Genomic DNA, 18997 nt, shown 5'->3' with positions numbered 1-18997 from the left:
TGAGTGGTTTTAGCTTTGGATATAGTGATTGTGTTACTAGAGAATCACCACAGGACGCGTCCGGTTGGAAAGTGAGTTCTTAACAGACCATTTTCCTTTGTTAAAGATATGGGTACATTAGGTTGTTACATTACATGAGTGTTTGCAGAAATTATTAGTGACTTCGCATTCTCTTTTCTGCAAATGGTTTACTTATTAATTATCAAAACGCATTTAAAACTTTTAAGTAACAATGCAAAGGAATTTTGTGAAGTCTGATAGAGGAAACCTTCAAAAAATTTTATGCATCTACAGCTTATGACTGCATCATTCCGCAAGGAAATCAGCCTGCATCTCTCTCAAATGGAATTACATAACATAAAGCATTGACAGCATACGAGTTGTAATAACGAAGTTGGTAAGGCGACGATCTTCTGTGGCAAAGGGCCTAGGTTCATACACTGCTGGATGCAAAAAAAATTTTTTTTTTTCCTCTTCGTGTTTGCAACACATTCTGAGACTTCCTTAATCATCAAAGTTAAGCATTTTTCTGAAATATTCATTGTAATTTACATGTAAGAGCGCGCTTTCTCAGTAATGAGTTATCTCCGATTTCGTGGCTTCCATATGTTTAAGAAATGAAAGATGAAATTACTCTGCGTGAAACAACTGACAACAACTGACAGTGACATTTACACTACTTCTTGCCACAAATAATTCTTTTTTTTTTTTTTTTTTTAAAGTATGTAGCGATTTCTGAGAGTGTGATCAGACGGGAATCTAAGAGCGTGATGTAAATTACTGCGAATGAAAGTAGCTGCAATCTTCTTTATACTCTAGGTTGTCACAAGTGTTTACCTTTGATCAAATCGTTAACAACAGTAGACAGAGATGAATGGTTCCCGCCACAATATTTTCAGACTATAGCTGCACTTGCCACATGCTCTTGAAAAGGCAATTTTTAAAATTTTGTTTTTATGAACCAAATTGTTGATGTATCATATAGGGCAGTAGGCTACTTCATCATTTGGATCTCTAGGAGCGAGCTACAACCACATACTGTGCATCTTTTTATTCTTTGACACTCTTTAAAAAAAAATTTGGGTCCATGGAGATGTGAACTGTCTGCGCAACTAATTGAAGGCAGTTTATCCCCATACGCGTTTTGCTTCTTTTATCTGTGAAGCATCATCACGAATATAGGAAGCAAAATGCCTATGGCAATAAACAAACTGCCTTCAATTAGTTACATAGACGGAACACACCTCCATGAATTCTGAAGCAAATAAGGAACAACAGAAAAAATGACAAATTTTTTGGTTGTTTCTATGATGTATTTGTGCAGTGTGGTACTACACTCCAATCCTAACTCATATTCCAAAATGTAAAATCCAAAACAAGATGTTGATCTGAATGAGAATAGAATGACATAATGTGACATTTACAATAGTTTCCAGAACACAGTCAATATTCTATCATTATCATGCACTCATGGAAGCCCATGGTCAGGGAAATTTGAACAGTATTATGTACTCTAACCGCACTTTTCGGTACTGTGAAGAATGGCATGCCTGTGTCAGCTGCTAACTGCTTCGAGTTTGTGGCGCTGCAGTGCACATGCAATCTGAGGAAGATTGCTTTTCATTGATTGGCGCAAGCAGACAACAGCGTTTTGGTTCACTTTTGAAATACTTACTGAATAATGCTGGGGGTCTGTTTTGAAAACAAGACCTTTCGGTGCACTTGCGTACCAAACCAATTGGCAAAATGGCAGAAAGATACAGAATAGGGTCCCAGGCAACCATGCCATGGATATGCTTCCTACAGCCAACTGAGTGAGTTTGAAAGGCATCAAATAGTGGTCTTCCGAGTGGCAGGGTGGTTCTTTCAGAGAATTGCCACACAAGTTGCTGCGTCAGTTGTGCAACAGTGATATCAGTGGTCACGTGAACATTCTCACACCCTTAGACGAGGTTCTGGATGACCATGCAGCACAGGCACTAGCCAGGATTGTGGAATTGTTAGGACAGCAGTGGCAGATCGTACAGCTACCACAGCACAGACAAGAAGGCTTGTGAGTCCAGACGTGTCAACATGAAATGTTGCAAACTAATTATTAGCAGTGGGACTATGGGCATGCACACCTGTAACCCTTCTTTCACCCACACCACATCATCAGTATGCACCACTCGACTGGTAGCGTCAGGGAATCACATGTAAGATGGAATGGTGTGCAGTGGTCTGCAGTAGTGAAAGCAGATTCTACTTACTTGCAAGTGATAGTCATTTGCGCATATGACACAGAACTGGTGAGCACTCTCTCATAGAGTGCATATGTCCAAGACACACTGGCCCCACCGCAGGGTGCGATAAGCTACAACTCTTGTTCACCTTTGGTGTTTCTGGAGGGGCCGCTAAAGAGTGCTCAGTATGTGCAGAATGTTATTAGACCATTCTTTTGTCATGCTTGCAACAGGAAGGTGATGTGTTGTTCAAACTGGACACTGCTCACCCACACACTGCCTGTGAAACTCATTGTGCTCTGTAATGTGCAGCAGCTTCTCCGATCAGCACAATCTCCACACTCGTCTCCAGTCTAGCATGGTAGGATATGGTGGGAGGAGAAGTGGTTCATGCGACTCGTCAACCAACAACTCTTGCAGAACTACATGAACAGGTCAATCAGGTATGTGATAACATATCCCAGGGCAGTATTCACCATCTGTACAATTGGCTGGAAGCCAGTCAGCACCTGCATTGCCACCTGTGGAGGCTACACCATGTACTAATATGGGTGTTAAAGCATAGGACGACACTGGGTACCTCTGAACCACAGGTGCCATTGGTCTGTAAATGTAATCATTTCATCTACTCAACATGCACTTTTGTAACAATAAATTTTTAGTGAATTGGAACCTCTAACAGGATGTACTAATTCTCCCCCCCCCCCCCCCCCCCCCCCCCCCCTCCTGGCAGTGTATTAGCACTGGGTGAAATTTTGTTTTTTCTATTCTTTCATGTGTTGCTGTTTTAGTGGCTAACAGCATAAATAATGGAATGATGATACCCTACTTCTAACATAAGGGAATCACTGTTCTTTTATTACGTCAGCATAACAGTTTATTTGAGTAATTTTTCACTGTAAGAATAAAGAAAATAGTAATTTTGTAACATAGGAAGAGTTTATACATTAGTTTGTGAAGTCATGTGTTGCTGCTGTTTCCATTAAGTGGGTACAGCTACATTTTACTGTACAGAAAATACAAATTTCTTGAATTGGTTAGTTTCCTCAGTGTCTGTTTAATTGCTTTAATTGCACTGTTTAATTTTGTAGTCACAAAGCATAATTGATATCAATTTTTTACAGGCTCCTATTCTCATACAAAATGAAGATGATGTGATTACTGCAAGCTCTAACCAGCTGGAGGGAAATATTGTACCAATTTTCTGTGTATCAAGTGTCACAGGTGAAGGCCTTGAACTGCTTACAAAATTTCTGCATGTCATTCCACCAGGCATTAGTCTTAAGGAGAAGGAACGTCTAGAACAGGCAAGTGAATAGTTCACTTCAACAATTAAAATATCCCTTTTCATTTAATAGATGTGTTAATTGCCCTTCAAAAGCTCTCCCCTCTCCCCTTGTATAGATGATTTCAGGTTTTTAATTATACTTTGCCACAATTTTCAAGTAAATCTTTTGGAAACCTACATCAAACTTGTCAGTTCCTAAAGTACAGGTTTTCTACTGCCACTGCAATCTCAAGCTCTTTGATGTGTGTGAAATGCAGCTTGTACATATTTGAAAGATGTATATTTTACTTGTATGCAGAAATGAAGGGAATTGTTCAAACTGTGAAGAAATTTAGTTGTTGTTATATTGTCAGATTTTCTTTTAGAATGCACAGTTTAAATGGTAATTTTGATAATATTGAAGAACTGCCATGCAACTTATTTACTAGTGAAGCTATGTATTTTGTCTTATTTCAGGAATTGTGTGAATTTCAAATAGATGAAACCTTTAGAGTACCAGAAGTGGGCACAGTTGTGGGTGGTCTCCTTACAAAGGGTGTTGTTACCGAAGGAACAAGATTAATTATAGGTACGTGGTGCTGGGTCATTTCTGTATTCGTCTTCAACTGTAAAATGTAGAAACCAAGAAAATATCTGTGGTCATAGGTGCATTCTGTTATTGTTTTCAGCTTACCAGAAAGGTGATACATAATAACATCGTGATACTATATTTTTTGATACATAAATGTGTGTTGTGTGTACAGGTCCCTTTGATGATGGTGAGTTCTTGCCAGTAATTGTACAGTCGATTCACCGCAACAAGGCCCCATGTCGGGTAGTTCGAGCAAGCCAGAGTGCCTCTCTTGGTCTGAGTCGAGAGGTCAGTGGGCTCAGGAGTGGCATGGTACTCCTAAGTCCAGATTCAGATGCATCTGGATGCTATTTCTTTCAGGTATACCAAAAGGAGTTGTGTCATATAAATGTTTTTTATTTATTTATTTTTCATTTTCTTATAATTTAAAATTGCATCATGTCATTATGATGATAAAAGTGCAGCATTTAGCTGCATATTTTAGCAGGAAGGCTGATAATTGCTGTTTGAAGTAGATCTATTTTAGAATAACTTCGGGGCATTTCATAACTTACATAAATTGAACGAATCAATAGTGAATAGCATAAAATATGTTATGAAATGAAGTGAGTTGAATTGTCCTGAATTAGACTGAGGGACAGAGGAAGCAACTCCCTATCAACACACACACACACACACACACACACACACACACACACACACACACACACACACACAAAGATGATGTGACTTACCAAACAAAAGCGCTGGCATGTCGATAGACACACGAACATACACACTAAATTCAGGCTTTCGCAACCAATGGTTGCTTCATCAGGAAAGAGGGAAGGTGAGGGAAAGACGAAAGGATGTGGGTTTTAAGGGAGAGGGTAAGGAGTCATTCCAATCCCGGGAGCGGAAAGACTTACCTTAGGGGGAAAAAACGGGTGGTATACACTCGCATACACACACATATCCATCCGCACATACATAGACACAAGCGGACATTTGTAAAGGCAAAGAGTTTGGGCAGAGATGTCAGTCGAGGCGGAAGTACAGAGGCAAAGATGTTGTTGAATGACAGGTGAGGTATGAGCGGCGGCAACTTGAAATTAGCGGAGGTTGAGGCCTGGTGCGTAATGAGAAGAGAGGATATACTGAAGGGCAAGTTCCCATCTCCGGAGTTCTGACAGGTTGGTGTTAGTGGGAAGTATCCAGATAACCTGGACGGTGTAACACTGTGCCAAGATGTGCTGGCTGTGCACCAAGGCATGTTTAGCCACAGGGTGATCCTCATTACCAACAAACACTGTCTGCCTGTGTCCATTCATGCGAATGGGCAGTTTGTTGCTGGTCATTCCCACATAGAATGCATCACAGTGTAGGCAGGTCAGTTGGTAAATCACGTGGGTGCTTTCACATGTGGCTCTTCCTTTGATCATGTACACCTTCCGGGTTACAGGACTGGAGTAGGTGGTGGTGGGAGGGTGCATGGGACAGGTTTTACACCGGGGGCGGTTACAAGGATAGGAGCCAGAGGGTAGGGAAGGTGGTTTGGGGATTTCATAGGGATGAAATAAGAGGTTACGAAGGTTAGGTGGATGGCGGAAAGACACTCTTGGCGGAGTGGGGAGGATTTCGTGAAGGATGGATCTCATTTCAGGGCAGGATTTGAGGAAGTTGTATCCCTGCTGGAGAGCCACATTCAGAGTCTGGTCCAGTCCCAGAAAGTATCCTGTCACAAGTGGGGCACTTTTGTGGTTCTTCTGTGGGGCTCTGGTTATTTGCTTCTGTACCAGGTCGGGAGGGTAGTTGCGGGATGCGAAAGCTGTTGTCAGGTTGTTGGTGTAGTGGTTCAGGGATCCGGACTGGAGCAGATTCGTTTGCCACGAAGACCTAGGCTGTAGGGAAGGGACCGTTTGATGTGGAATGGGTGGCAGCTGTCATAATGGAGGTACTGTTGCTTGTTGGTGGGTTTGATGTGGACGGACGTGTGAAGCTGGCCATTGGACAGGTGGAGGTCAACGTCAAGGAAAGTGGCATGGGATTTGGAGTATGACGAGGCAACCGTTGGTTGCGAAAGCTAGAATTTTGTGTGTATGTTTGTGTTTGTTTGTGCGTCTATCGACGTGCCAGCGCTTTCGTTTGGTAAGTCACATCATCTTCGTTTTTAGATATATTTTTTCCCACGTGGAATGTTTCCTTCTATTATATATATATATATATATATATATCTCCCCTCAAACCCAGAACCTCCCACAGAAGAGCCCCACTTGTGACACGATACTTTTTATATATATATATATATATATATATATATATATATATATATATATATATATATAAAAAAAAAATAGAGGGAAACATTCCACGTGGGAAAAATATATCTAAAAACAAAGAAGATGTGACTTACCAAACGAAAGCGCTGGCAGGTTGATAGACACACAAACATACACACAAAATTCTAGCTTTCGCAACCAACGGCTGCTTCATCAGGAAAGAGGGAAGGAGAGGGAAACACGAAAGGATGTGGGTTTTAAGGGAGAGGGTAAGGAGTCATTCAAATCCCGGGAGCGGAAAGACTTACCTTAGGGGGAAAAAAGGGGTGGTATACCCCCGCGTACACACACATATCCATCCGCACATACACAGACACAACCAGACATTTGTAAAGGCAAAGAGTTTGGGCAGAGATGTCAGTCGAGGCGGAAGTACATAGGCAAAGATGTTGTTGAATGACAGGTGAGGTATGAGCGGTGGCAACTTGAAATTAGCGGAGGTTGAGGCCTGGCGGGTAACGAGAAGAGAGGATATACTGAAGGGCAAGTTCCCATCTCCAGAGTTCTGACAGGTTGGTGTTAGTGGGAAGTATCCAGATAACCCGGATGGTGTAACACTGTGCCAAGATGTGCTGGCCGTGCACCAAGGCATGTTTAGCCACAGGGTGATCCTCATTACCAACAAACGCTGTCTGCCTGTGTCCATTCGTGCGAATGGACAGTTTGTTGCTGGTCATTCCCACATAGAAAGCTTCACAGTGTAGGCAGGTCAGTTGGTAAATCACGTGGGTGCTTTCACACGTGGCTCTGCCTTTGATCATGTACACCTTCCGGGTTACAGGACTGGAGTAGGTGGTGGTGGGAGGGTGCATGGGACAGGTTTTACACCGGGGGCAGTTACAAGTGTAGGAGCCAGAGGGTAGGGAAGGTGGTTTGGAGATTTCATAGGGATGAACTAAGAGGTTACGAAGGTTAGGTGGACGGCGGAAAGACACACTTGGTGGAGTGGGGAGGATTTCATGAAGGATGGATCTAATTTCAGGGCAGGGTTTGAGGAAGTCGTATCCCTGCTGGAGAGCCACATTCAGAGTCTGATCCAGTCCCGGAAAGTATCGTGTCACAAGTGGGGTTCTTCTGTGGGAGGTTCTGGGTTTGAGGGGATGAGGTAGTGGCTCTGGTTATTTGCTTCTGTACCAGATCGGGAGGGTAGTTATGGGATGCGAAAGCTGTTTTCAGGTTGTTGGCGTAATGGTTCAGGGCTTCCGGACTGGAGCAGATTCGTTTGCCATGAAGACCTAGGCTGTAGGGAAGGGACCATTTGATGTGGAATGGGTGGCAGCTGTCATAATGGAGGTACTGCTGTTTGTTGGTGAGTTTGATGTGGACGGATGTGTGAAGCTGGCCATTGGACAGGTGGAGGTCAACGTCAAGGAAAGTGGCATGGGATTTGGAGTAGGACCAGGTGAATCTGATGGAACCAAAGGAGTTGAGGTTGGAGAGGAAATTCTGGAGTTCTTCTTCACTGTGGGTCCAGATCATGAAGATGTCATCAATAAATCTGTACCAAACTTTGGGTTGGCAGGCTTGAGTAACCAAGAGGGCTTCCTCTAGGCGACCCATAAATAGGTTGGCGTACGAGGGGGCCATCCTGGTACCCATGGCTGTTCCCTTTAGTTGTTGGTATGTCTGGCCTTCGAAAGTGAAGAAGTTGTGGGTCAGGATGAAGCTGGCTAAGGATGAACCTCTGGCTAAGGATGAACCTCTTTCCTCATTACCTTAGATGGAGACTATGATGCACATCTGCATGAGATCAAGGTAAATTGAAAATAGCCACTCACAAATAAGGAGTTACAACTATAAAAATTTATGCATTAAGAATGTGAATATGAATTCCGGCAAAGTTGTAGTTATGTGATGGTGTGAGCAATAGGATAAAATTATTTTAGTTGTGTTGTATTAGGAAAATGTGCCACGCAAGCATATGCTCCCATAATTTTTTTTATCTTTTCATGCAGCCTCATTGTATCAAAACACAGCAATAATACACTATGAACTGTTATGCGACAATGACTGTTCATTACATATTTATATTTTGTATTTTATTTTATGGTTTGATTAGTGGGATAAAAAGAGACTAAATATATTTGCCATGTTCCAGAGAGCAATTAGTGACACTTTTATCTTGATCAGTAATGAAGGAACTCTGCAGACATAGTTCCTTAGACTGTTATACCAATAGTATCTAACTTCAAGCTTGCGCAACCCAAGGTTGCTTCATCAGGAAAGAGGGAAGGAGAGGAAAAGATGAAAGGATGTGAGTTTTAAAGGAGAGGGTAAGGAGTCATTCCAATCCCGGGAGCGGAAAGATTCTGTCCTTTTTCCCCCCTAAGGTAAGTCTTTCCGCTCCCGGGATTGGAATGACTCCTTACCCTCTCCCTTAAAACCCACATCCTTTCGTCTTTCCCTCTTCTTCCCTCTTTCCTGATGAAGCAACCTTGGGTTGTGAAAGCTTGAAATTTGTGTGTGTGTTTTTTATTGTGTCTATCTACCAGCACTTTCTCGTTTTGGTAAGTCACAGCATCTTTGTTTTTTAATAAAGAAAGATTTTACTTTTATTTTCAAAACTGGAACTTAAAATATATCTTACTTCTGTTTCAGGCAACAGTTTACGTCTTATTTCACACCACAGCAATATACAGAGGCTTCCAGACTACTGTCCACATAGGAAACATTCGCCAGACTGCTGTAATAGTAGGTATAATGGGTGTTGGTGGTATTCATACGAATGACAGAGCGTCTGTATTGTTCAGGTTTGTGAGGCACCCAGAACATGTTAGAGTTGGTATGAGGCTACTTTTTAGAGAAGGTGTTACTAAGGGTATTGGCAAGATAACACAAGTATTTCCAATCCAACAGCAGTGAAACTTTTCTATTGAAATGTTTAATTGAAAATTGCAAAGAAACACCAATTAACAAGTACTTATTCACTTCCCATAGAGTCAAAGAAGTGACAATGAGACAAAAGAAATCTGCACGTCATTTCATTTATGTATAAACACACACATTTTCAAGTGTGCTTTATTATTATCTTTTCTCATAGATCAGTCTCTCTTAAATAAAACAGTAGTAAAACCCACTGGTAGTATTCTATCAATATGGCTGTGAGACTGAGCTCTGAAATGTGTGAGATTCAGTGCATTCTAATTATACAGAGCCATAAGTTATTTTTTAATACTGTTTTGAGTTACTTATGAAATATTAAAATGCTTATGAACCTTTCTCATTTCGGCATTGATCTTTAATCAAGAGTACAAAATGTCATTTTATAGATATTGGACCTAATGTATTGTGCCATTTAAAGACATTTTCTTTTTTAGCCTTACTTCTTGTACTGTCTTAGTAATAGCATTGTATTTGTGAGACTGAGTTGCTTTTGTACAAAATGGAGCAATAGGACTTTGTTAAATTTGACGGAGGCATTCTTGAACAATGAAGATGCATATATAGGTCTAATTATGGATGTATCAGTTCTGTGTATGTTTTTGAAAGGGTCATATGTTTTAGTTTATTCTAACTAGTAGTTCAGTATCTCATGACCAGTACTGGCTTTACTCCTTCATGTTTTAATATTAATAATAATCTTTACAGATGTACATTTAATTGTTAAAAACTTTCTTTGAACACTATTCATCAGTAAAGCCCCTCTGACACATAATATAATAACAAAGTGTTGTGCAAAATAAATCTCTTTTTATTAGAGCACTATAGTCAAGGTTATCAAAACTCATCTTCTTTAATATGACTTTCTTTAACTATGATAGAGACACATAAAAATATTGCAATTAAAGTTGAGAAAATTCCATTGCTTGGGCATTACATAGTTTATTACACTGGAAAGGCTATTAGTTTCACTATAAGTTATTCCAGAAGTATAGATTATATACTACAGAGATATAGTTACTGTTTTACCATTTAATTTTCTTGTGACCAGTTTTAATAGTCACTCAGCACTTTCACAAGACACATTTTCTTCTGTCTTTGTCCTGATCTGATTTCAGTGTCATTGTGTTGTTTTTGCTTCTGCAGTATTCCAGTCAGTGATATTTACCTATGAAAAATTAAAAATATCCAATATTTCATTGACTGTGAATTTTATGCATTCTCATAATGAAGAGTAAAATGCAGTATGAATGAAGGAAAGTTTGTGCTGTATGTGAAAAATTATATTTTGACAATCTGAGTCATCAGAAATATGATTTTGTTTACTTTTAGAAAGCTTAGACTATTTGTTATTTATGTTCATGGTGTAAGTTCATAATAAGGATGTTTACTTTTCTGGGAAAGATATTCCTCTGTATTGTAAAAGTGATGAAATGACTCATTAACAGTTGTGTACTTGTGAAAGTTTCCACTGTAATAGATAACCTCTGATCAATGCTGCCTGTAGTTACCATAGTGAAAGTGCTTTGCAGAAAAGTAATTTTCCTGAAAATGGAATTGCTTTTGAAATGCATACTAAATACCATAATATTAATGTATGTGCAACATAATCTTGATTGCGAATTTCAAACAACAATACCATCAAACAGGAAAGATGCTATCACAGTAATAGAGTAGTCAAGTTGTTGTCAGCAACACAATGACTGTCAGTAAGTAATTATATTTATCAAATAAGAAATAATAGTGTTGGGGAAGAAAAGTCCTCAAATTCACAGTAGTAATTTATCTTGTAGGCAACGGATGATGGATGGAATGTAAATACAAACAAATTCATTCTAGCCATTCATATAAAATCTCTCTGATGTTCCTCTACCATGTCCGTATCTTCATAGTAACATGTGTGTTATACCACCTCTGATTTTGTCACTGAAGATCAGTAGTGGTTTTTTTGTATTGCTGTTGTGTGAATGAAGGCTTCTTTTGTTAAAATAATACAGTCATTTCTTTGATGGTGGTGTTGTTTGAAATAACTAATGAAGCATTTTATAAATGCTGGATATAACAGATTTGAAAATCATAAGAAATATGATTTCATAAAACTTTAAATATATGTTATAATTGTGTCCAAATTTTTTTGTATAATTTGAGTACTATGAGTTATATTTAATTTCCATTTGCGGCCCCATTTCAAACTGCATGGACAGAAAGTGAAATGTACTGCCAGTGAAGATTTAACTCTTTGACATCTCTATTCATGAAAATGAGTTGTATATTATATGTTATAAATTTTACATTGTGTACTTAATGCTTTTATGTTTGGGTTCTTGGACTCCAGCCAAATCTATGTCTCTTTCTTTAATAATGCTGGTAAACTTTATGTATGGTGAAAGTCTTATTCTTTTCTATATTTTTGAAATACGTGTATAGGTGCAGTGTAATAAATATACAGCTCAAGGAATCAACATTTTCTGCAGAACATGTTGTAATAATTGTTTCCAGGTCTTTTGTTTAAAATATGATTTCATATATTTCATTTCACCCCTTGTACCTGTATGGAGAACGTATTATGTATATATTATGTACATTTTTGTTGCATAGTTGTAAGTTAATCATTAATGTGTAAATGTGTTATATTGTGTGCATGTGTAAATATTAGTTTGACTCATTACATGCCATTTTCAATAATTGCTGAAACACACACATCTTTTGTATCATGCTGTGTGCTGTCACAAGAGCAAAGAAAGTACTGTATCTGATTACTTGTCAGTCTGTGTAGTAACTGATGTATCATCATCTTGCTCCAGGCTTTTGATTGCATTATAATAAATTAAGCTAGTAAATACTTTCTTTGTTTCATTCTCAGTACCATGTTGTTCTACTGAGAATGTCATTTACATGTTCACCCAGCAGATTTTACAAGCATTAAATAATAAAATAGTGCTTGTTGGCATTTTCTGTGACCTGTCTAAGGTATTTGACTGTGTGTGTCACCGTACTCTCATAAATAAATTTAAGTTTTATGAGATTGACGGTATAGCCAACCAGTGGATGATGTCATGTCTAACTGAAAGAATGCAGAAATTTGTACTTAGTGATTCAACCAGCATAGTCTGGGTCCATAATTCCGACTGGGTAGAAGTCCCCAAGGCTCATTCTTCCATCCACTGTTGTTTCTCATATATATACAATCTTCCATGTAATACACAACAAGCAGAACTAGTTATTTGTGTAGCTGACACCATTATTGTAATCAGTCCAAGCATACATGCAGGAACACAAGGAATCATAAACAAAATTCTTAAAAATATCATTGACTGGTTTTCAGCAAATGGTCTCACCCACAATTTTAAAGAGGCACAACATATTCAATTTTGCACATCTAGGGGTATTACACCAGTGATAAGTATAGCAAATGGTGAGGAGATAATAAATAGGGTGGAGACTTCAAAATTATTTGGTGATCTGATTGATGAGAATTTAAATTAGAAAAAGCTCATTTTGAAACTCCTAAAACGACTTGGTTCACCTGCATTTGCACTTAGAATCATTGCAAATGTTGGGGAGAGACACTTAAGTGAGTTAATGTATTTAGCATGTTTTCATTCAATAATGTCATATGGAATAATGTTCTGGAGTAACTTATCTTGAAGAAAGAAAGTCTTCATTGCACAAAAATGTGCTGCAAGATTAAAATGTGGTGCTCACCCATGATCATCTTGTAGACATTTGTTTAAGGTGTTGGGCATTCTTATTACTGCTTCACAGCATACTTTTTCCCTCATGAAGTTTGATGTAAATAATCCACTACAGTCCAGAAGGAATGACAATGTATGTAATTAAAATACCAGAGGGAAAAATGACATTCAGGGCTCTACTTTAACACTGTCTTTAGCATAGGAAGGGTTGCACAATGCTGCAACAAAAATTTTTGATCACTTAGCCAGTGACACAAAATGTCTGGAAGACAGCTAAGTAAAATTTGGAAACAAACTGAGAAAGTTTCTTCCTGACAACTCCATCTATTCTGTAGAAGAATTTTTATTACTGTAATGTGTAAAAGGTAGTGGGTAGGAATTGCTAATTCACATCCGCAAATCTTTTTCCTTTTTTTGATATAAAAAAAATTGAAAAACTTCGAAATGTTCAAAATGTAACCAAATGCACAAATTAATTTGCGACGTGAATGTAAAACGCCTCGGTCCACATGATTATAACCTATCACACGAAATGCTCTCTCTCTCTCTCTCTCTCTCTCTCTCTCTCTCTCTCTCTCCCTCCCTCCCTCCCCCCCCTCCCTCCCTCCCCCCCCCCTCTTTCTCTCTCACTGTGATACCACACACACACACACACACACACACACACACACACACAAAAGCACAACTAACACAACAGCCAAATGACAACTGCCGAGGGCAGGCTGTGGTCAACTGAGCATAATGGGAGAAGCAACCCTGGTGGTGGGGGTAAGGAGGAGGCTGGGGCATGAGAGGGGGGGGGGGGAGACAGTAAAGTGTTGCTTGTTGGAGCTTACGAGGACGTGGTGGGGACAGGGTAGGGCAGCTAGGTGGAGTAAAGAGGTTAGACTGGGTGGGGGGGGGGGGGGGGGGGGGGAGCACAAAAAGAGAGAAGTAAAGAGGCAGTGGGTGCACTGTAGAGTAGAAGGCTGTGTAGTGCTCGAGTGGGAGCAAAGAAAGGGATACATGGGTGAAGGACAGTGACTAACAAAGGTTGAGGCCAGAGGTGTTACAGGAACATAGGATACATTACAGGGAGAGTTCCCACTTGCACAATTCAGAAAAACTGATGTTGGTAGGATGGATCCAGATGACGCAGGCTGTGAAGCAATCACAGAAGTGAAGAACATTGTTGTGGGCAGCATGCTTGACAACTGGGTGGTGCAGCTGTCTATTGGCCACAGTGTGTTGGTGGCTGTTCATGTGGACAGACGGCTTGTTGGTTGTTATGCCCAGGTAGAACACAGTGCAATTGTCACAGTTTACAGTGTAGATCACATGACTGCTTTCACAGGTGCCCTGACTTTCATGGAATTGGTGATGCTTGTGACTGGATCCGAGTATGTGGTGGTGGGAGTATGTATGGGGCAGGTCTTGCATCTAGATCTATGACAGGGATATGAGCCATGAGGCAAGGGGTTGGGAGCAGCGTTTGGTTAGTGATGAATGAGAATATTGTTTAAGTTTGGTGGGTGGTGGAATACCACTGTGGGAGGGATGGGCATGTTATTCCTGCCCGCATCTCGTGGTCGTGCGGTAGCGTTCTTGCTTCCCACGCCCAGGTTCCCGGGTTCGATTCCCGGCGGGGTCAGGGATTTTCTCTGCCTCGTGATGGCTGGGTGTTGTGTGATGTCCTTAGGTTAGTTAGGTTTAAGTAGTTCTAAGTTCTAGGGGACTGATGACCATAGATGTTAAGTCCCATAGTGCTCAGAGCCATTTAGAGCCATGTTATTCCTCATTTCAGGGCACAACGAGAGGTAGCTGAAACTCTGACAGAGAATGTGATTCGTGATTCAGTTGCTCCAGGATGGTACTGAGTCAGCAGAGGAATGCTCCTTTGTGGCCACATGGTGAGCCTTTAGGAGGTGGTGGGTGACTGGAGAGAGAAGGAATAGGAGATCTGTTTGTGTACCAGGTTGGGAGGGTAATTTAGGTCTGTGAAGACCTCAATAAGACCCTTGATATATTTGGAGAAGGACTGTTCTTCACTACAGGTGTGACAACTATGGATGGCTAAGCTGCATGGAAGGGACTTTGTGGTATGGAATGGATGGCAGCTGTCAAAGTGGAGGTACTGCTGGTGGTTGGTAGGTTTGACATGGACAGAGGTATAGTCTGTCTTTGAACTCGCTTTTGGTGGGAGAAGTGGCCTTTCCCAGAAGAACCTTTCCATTGGCCTACAGGGGCACCCAAGATCAGTTGCCCATTATCTGTCTAACGGTGTAGATCGGCATGCAGTGATACATGACAATTCTGTTTGTGGGATCTTAGTTGCCAGAATCAGCCAGTTAACTCTGTACACTTACTGATATACTTTGGTATCTGGAAGTGATGGATAATCGCCCTGCATTGCAAGCAAATGTGCAGAATACAAAGAAGAGGAGGTATTTGTGGAGTAATGAGCTTTCAATGATCTCTAATGTTATTACAGTGTATGTTAAAGAGGCAACACAAAAAGAACTGTTGGCTAATATTGCCAGTCCCAATCAAAGGGCTGAAATTTATGCAAACATCAGCATCAACATAATAGGATTTGTAAGAAAGGAACGTGAAAATAAACCACATGGTGTACCAGAATTGCCATGAAGGAAAAACTAATAATTTTGGGAGGAAACCCACTGTTATAGACAATTTCACAAAATCAGTCATTCAACAAACTATAGAGGACTTTTACATAAATCAAAAAACAGTGCTGGAAGTATGAGAATTACTTTCTGCCATAAAACAAAAAATCCATTTTCCTTGTCAGAAAGGTGTTTCACACAATGGAATTTCCGTGGAAAAGATCTGTAAGTAAATGAAAGATTCTGATAGAATGGATATAATTTACTGTCGATGTAAGTAGCTGATCCAAGTGACGATATTAACACTTTCGCTGCAGCATCGTTGCAGGCGTGCAACTCTCCAGTGCAGCCCGGCAAGTGCGAGTGCGGGCTGGTAACACTCGAGTGCGGGCCGGTAACACTCTGAAACGGCAGGTACCACCCGGAGCCGACCCTCCTAAGCACATCTGAGCTACAGGCTTACGTCAAGACCTTGTAAGGTCTGTAAGATCATGTTCTGTACTGACCTAATGATGACACCTTAGGTGCATTACTTCAAATAAGCTTCGACTGTATTGTGGTCATGTTTTTTAAAGTCTGTTTGCTGTCTGACACTTGTAGGGGTCACAGCCGTCATTCAGATGTTCGTGATTTGTTGATAATGTAACAAAAAATACAATTTGGAATCCAAAACGCATATTCTTAAGAAGGAAAAATAGGAAACTGGATTCATTTGAAATTATATTTACGTTAAATGTGCATTTTTAAGATTGACTCTGATAGAGGTCGTCAATTTAGTAACATGTTTGCTCCTGGTGTGAGAGAATTAGCCGTCTACACTTATCATAGACGCCCGGATGTGTAGAAATTAGTAAGCAAAACACTTTTCCTGCTCCTTTTCACATTGGAAGGTCCGTTAACCGCCATTACGAGCAATATACATTTGACAACTGACCACTCAAAACAAAAGTTAACAGGCTTTGATACTAGCTTAGACGCTGCTACTAGACTGAGTAATAAGACAGTGAGCGCGAATGCTTATAAGTGTCAACTGCACTGGCTTGTGGCTTGTAGTGGCTTATAAGCGTCAGCCACAGTGAAAGTGTTAAAGGAGCAAAGCAAAACTTATTTTATACTGATGAAACTTCGGTCAAGAACAACATTACTTATAGAAAATGTTGGCAGGGTCCTGGTGTTGGTGGCATTATGGACAATGTTAGTGGAAACAACAAGGTTATTGGGTCAATAATGGATCAAAAGATGGGTTTTTAACAAACACAGTTAATTTACAAAGCAGAATGTGCAATAGGCGACTACCATGGGCAAATGACCTATGAAAATTTTTCACATTGGATATCGACTAAAGTAATTCTGAATCTGCCAACTAATTTGTGTTAATGTTCTGGACAACACTTCAAATGACAACAAGGAGCATAACAAAGCTCTTACGAGGTCCTCAACTAAAAGGGAAATGATAGAGTAGTTATTAAAAAATAAGCTGGAAGTTGATTTGTCAATGAGAAATACAAAATTATTTGATTTAATTAAACAATGTAAGCCAGAAGACAATGTATTTGAAATTAATAAAATACGTGAAGCTCATGGACACTCTGTGCTGCGACTTCCACCATGTAACTGTGACTTAAATACAATTGAACTGGCATGCGCAAACTCAAAAATTTTGTCAGAGGAAGAAACATTCTTGGACATACAAGGGTTGGAACTTAAATAGTGGCAACTATTTATTCACAACCAATACAAAAGATTTACATGTTTGCACCTGTTACTGTCCTTAAAGTCGTCACCAGCGTTGTGTAGAACCCGTTGCCAGCGATGTGGAAGGCATAGTATACCATTAGCAGAACCTGTTCTGTTGACGGTGCGAATGGAGCGGTCTACTGTCTGTTGAATCTTTGGAACAGTTCTGAAGCAAATGCCACAAAGTGGTTCCTTCATTTTTGGAATCAAATCAAAGTCACAAGGACTTAAGTCTGGAGAGTATAGTGGATGGTACAGTACTTCCCAGTCCCATCAACCAAACAGAACACCCACAGCTTGCACTGTATGTGCCCGCACACTGTCATGCAAAATGATGGGAGGGTTGTGCAGGAAGTGTCACTGCTTCTTTCACAAAGCTGGTCACAGGTGATGCTTCAAAAATGAACAGTATCACTGTGCATTGACAGTCTGCCATGGAGGAACATAATGCATTAGGATAACATCATCACAGTCAGACACGAGAAACACCATATCTTTGACCATACTGGGGCTCTGATGCACTTTTGACTTTCGCAGCAACCCATAATGACACCATTTGTTGGATTGGCATTTCAGCTTTGGCTCACATGATGTGGCCCATATCTCATCTCATGTTACAATATGGCATAAGAAAACCTCTCCTTCGCACTCCAAGTGGGTCTCAGCAGCGTCGTAACGCATCCATTTCCATCAAGTCATGTGGAACCCATCATGCAATTTTTCGCATGCCCAGGCGTTCCTTCAGGATGTGAAAATGCGCTAATCCAGTTTCATGGGCAAGCTCATGAATCGTATGGCGTTGATCATTGTCCACTAATGCGACAATAGCATGCACTTCTTTTGCAGAGACGCTAGGACGACCTGTCTGATGCATGTCTGCCAGTTTGCTGACCTTCATTGAAGGCTTTTACCCAACATGCCACTGTTCTGTAAGGCAAAGCCAATTCCAGCATGCCTTTTGAAGACCTTGATGACACTGTCGTGCTATACGACCTCTGTCACATTCAATCTTGATCCAACTTCGTTGTTCCTGTTTTGAAAACTTAGTGACACCGTTCAGATTCAGAAGGATGTGGGTTGCAGTAAGTACTGGGAAATGAAGAAGCTTGCACAGGATAGGGTAGCATGGAGAGTCTCAGGACTGAAGACCACAACAACAACAACAGTGACACCATTACGTTAGACTGCTCGCTCACAAGTGACTGTGTTTCCCTTGATTGTGCACACGCCGGTGACATGAGACGGGCGAGTCCATTTACTTGGAGGTAAGGTAAGTATGTCAACATCATGTGCTATCAATGAGAATAGTAGATTCCATTGCATAGTGTCTCCACAGCAGTGTTGCCACTATTTAAGTTCCAACCTACATATTTGTGTGATGAAGTTATAGCAGTTTGTGAAAGAAGGTGTGTAGCAATTCTCGGACTTTCAGTTTTTTGTTCCAAAGTACATTTTGCAGTAACTTTGAAAAAGTATACACAAACACTTGTCCCAGTTGTTACAGGTTTTGAAGCTATAACTCAAGATTACTGGAGCGCATACTGCCTCCACATATAGAAACTTGAGAGTACTTGGTTAAGGATGGGATTACTGAAGACATATTAGATGCCATGATTATTAATTTAGAAAGTGACGACGATGACGATGATAATGATGACGACACTGTTGAGGATGATCTCTAAA

General features: G+C 40.3%; 1 protein-coding gene across 1 annotated transcript in view; it reads left to right on the top strand.

Moving 5' to 3' along the window:
* Window positions 1-12121, top strand: part of LOC124612784 (GTP-binding protein 2) — a 54465-nt gene extending 42344 nt beyond the window's left edge. The window contains exons 6-9 of the mRNA XM_047141181.1: window positions 3347-3529; window positions 3967-4078; window positions 4254-4441; window positions 8998-12121. Coding sequence (XP_046997137.1) covers window positions 3347-3529; window positions 3967-4078; window positions 4254-4441; window positions 8998-9261 — 747 coding nt within the window. The 3' untranslated portion in view covers window positions 9262-12121. The remainder of the gene's footprint in view (window positions 1-3346; window positions 3530-3966; window positions 4079-4253; window positions 4442-8997) is intronic.
* Window positions 12122-18997: the final 6876 nt, after the last annotated feature.

The sequence above is a fragment of the Schistocerca americana genome, chromosome 4, assembly GCF_021461395.2.
Source record: "Schistocerca americana isolate TAMUIC-IGC-003095 chromosome 4, iqSchAmer2.1, whole genome shotgun sequence".
Classification (NCBI taxonomy): domain Eukaryota; kingdom Metazoa; phylum Arthropoda; class Insecta; order Orthoptera; family Acrididae; genus Schistocerca; species Schistocerca americana.
This window is presented reverse-complemented; position numbering and strand designations above follow the sequence as displayed.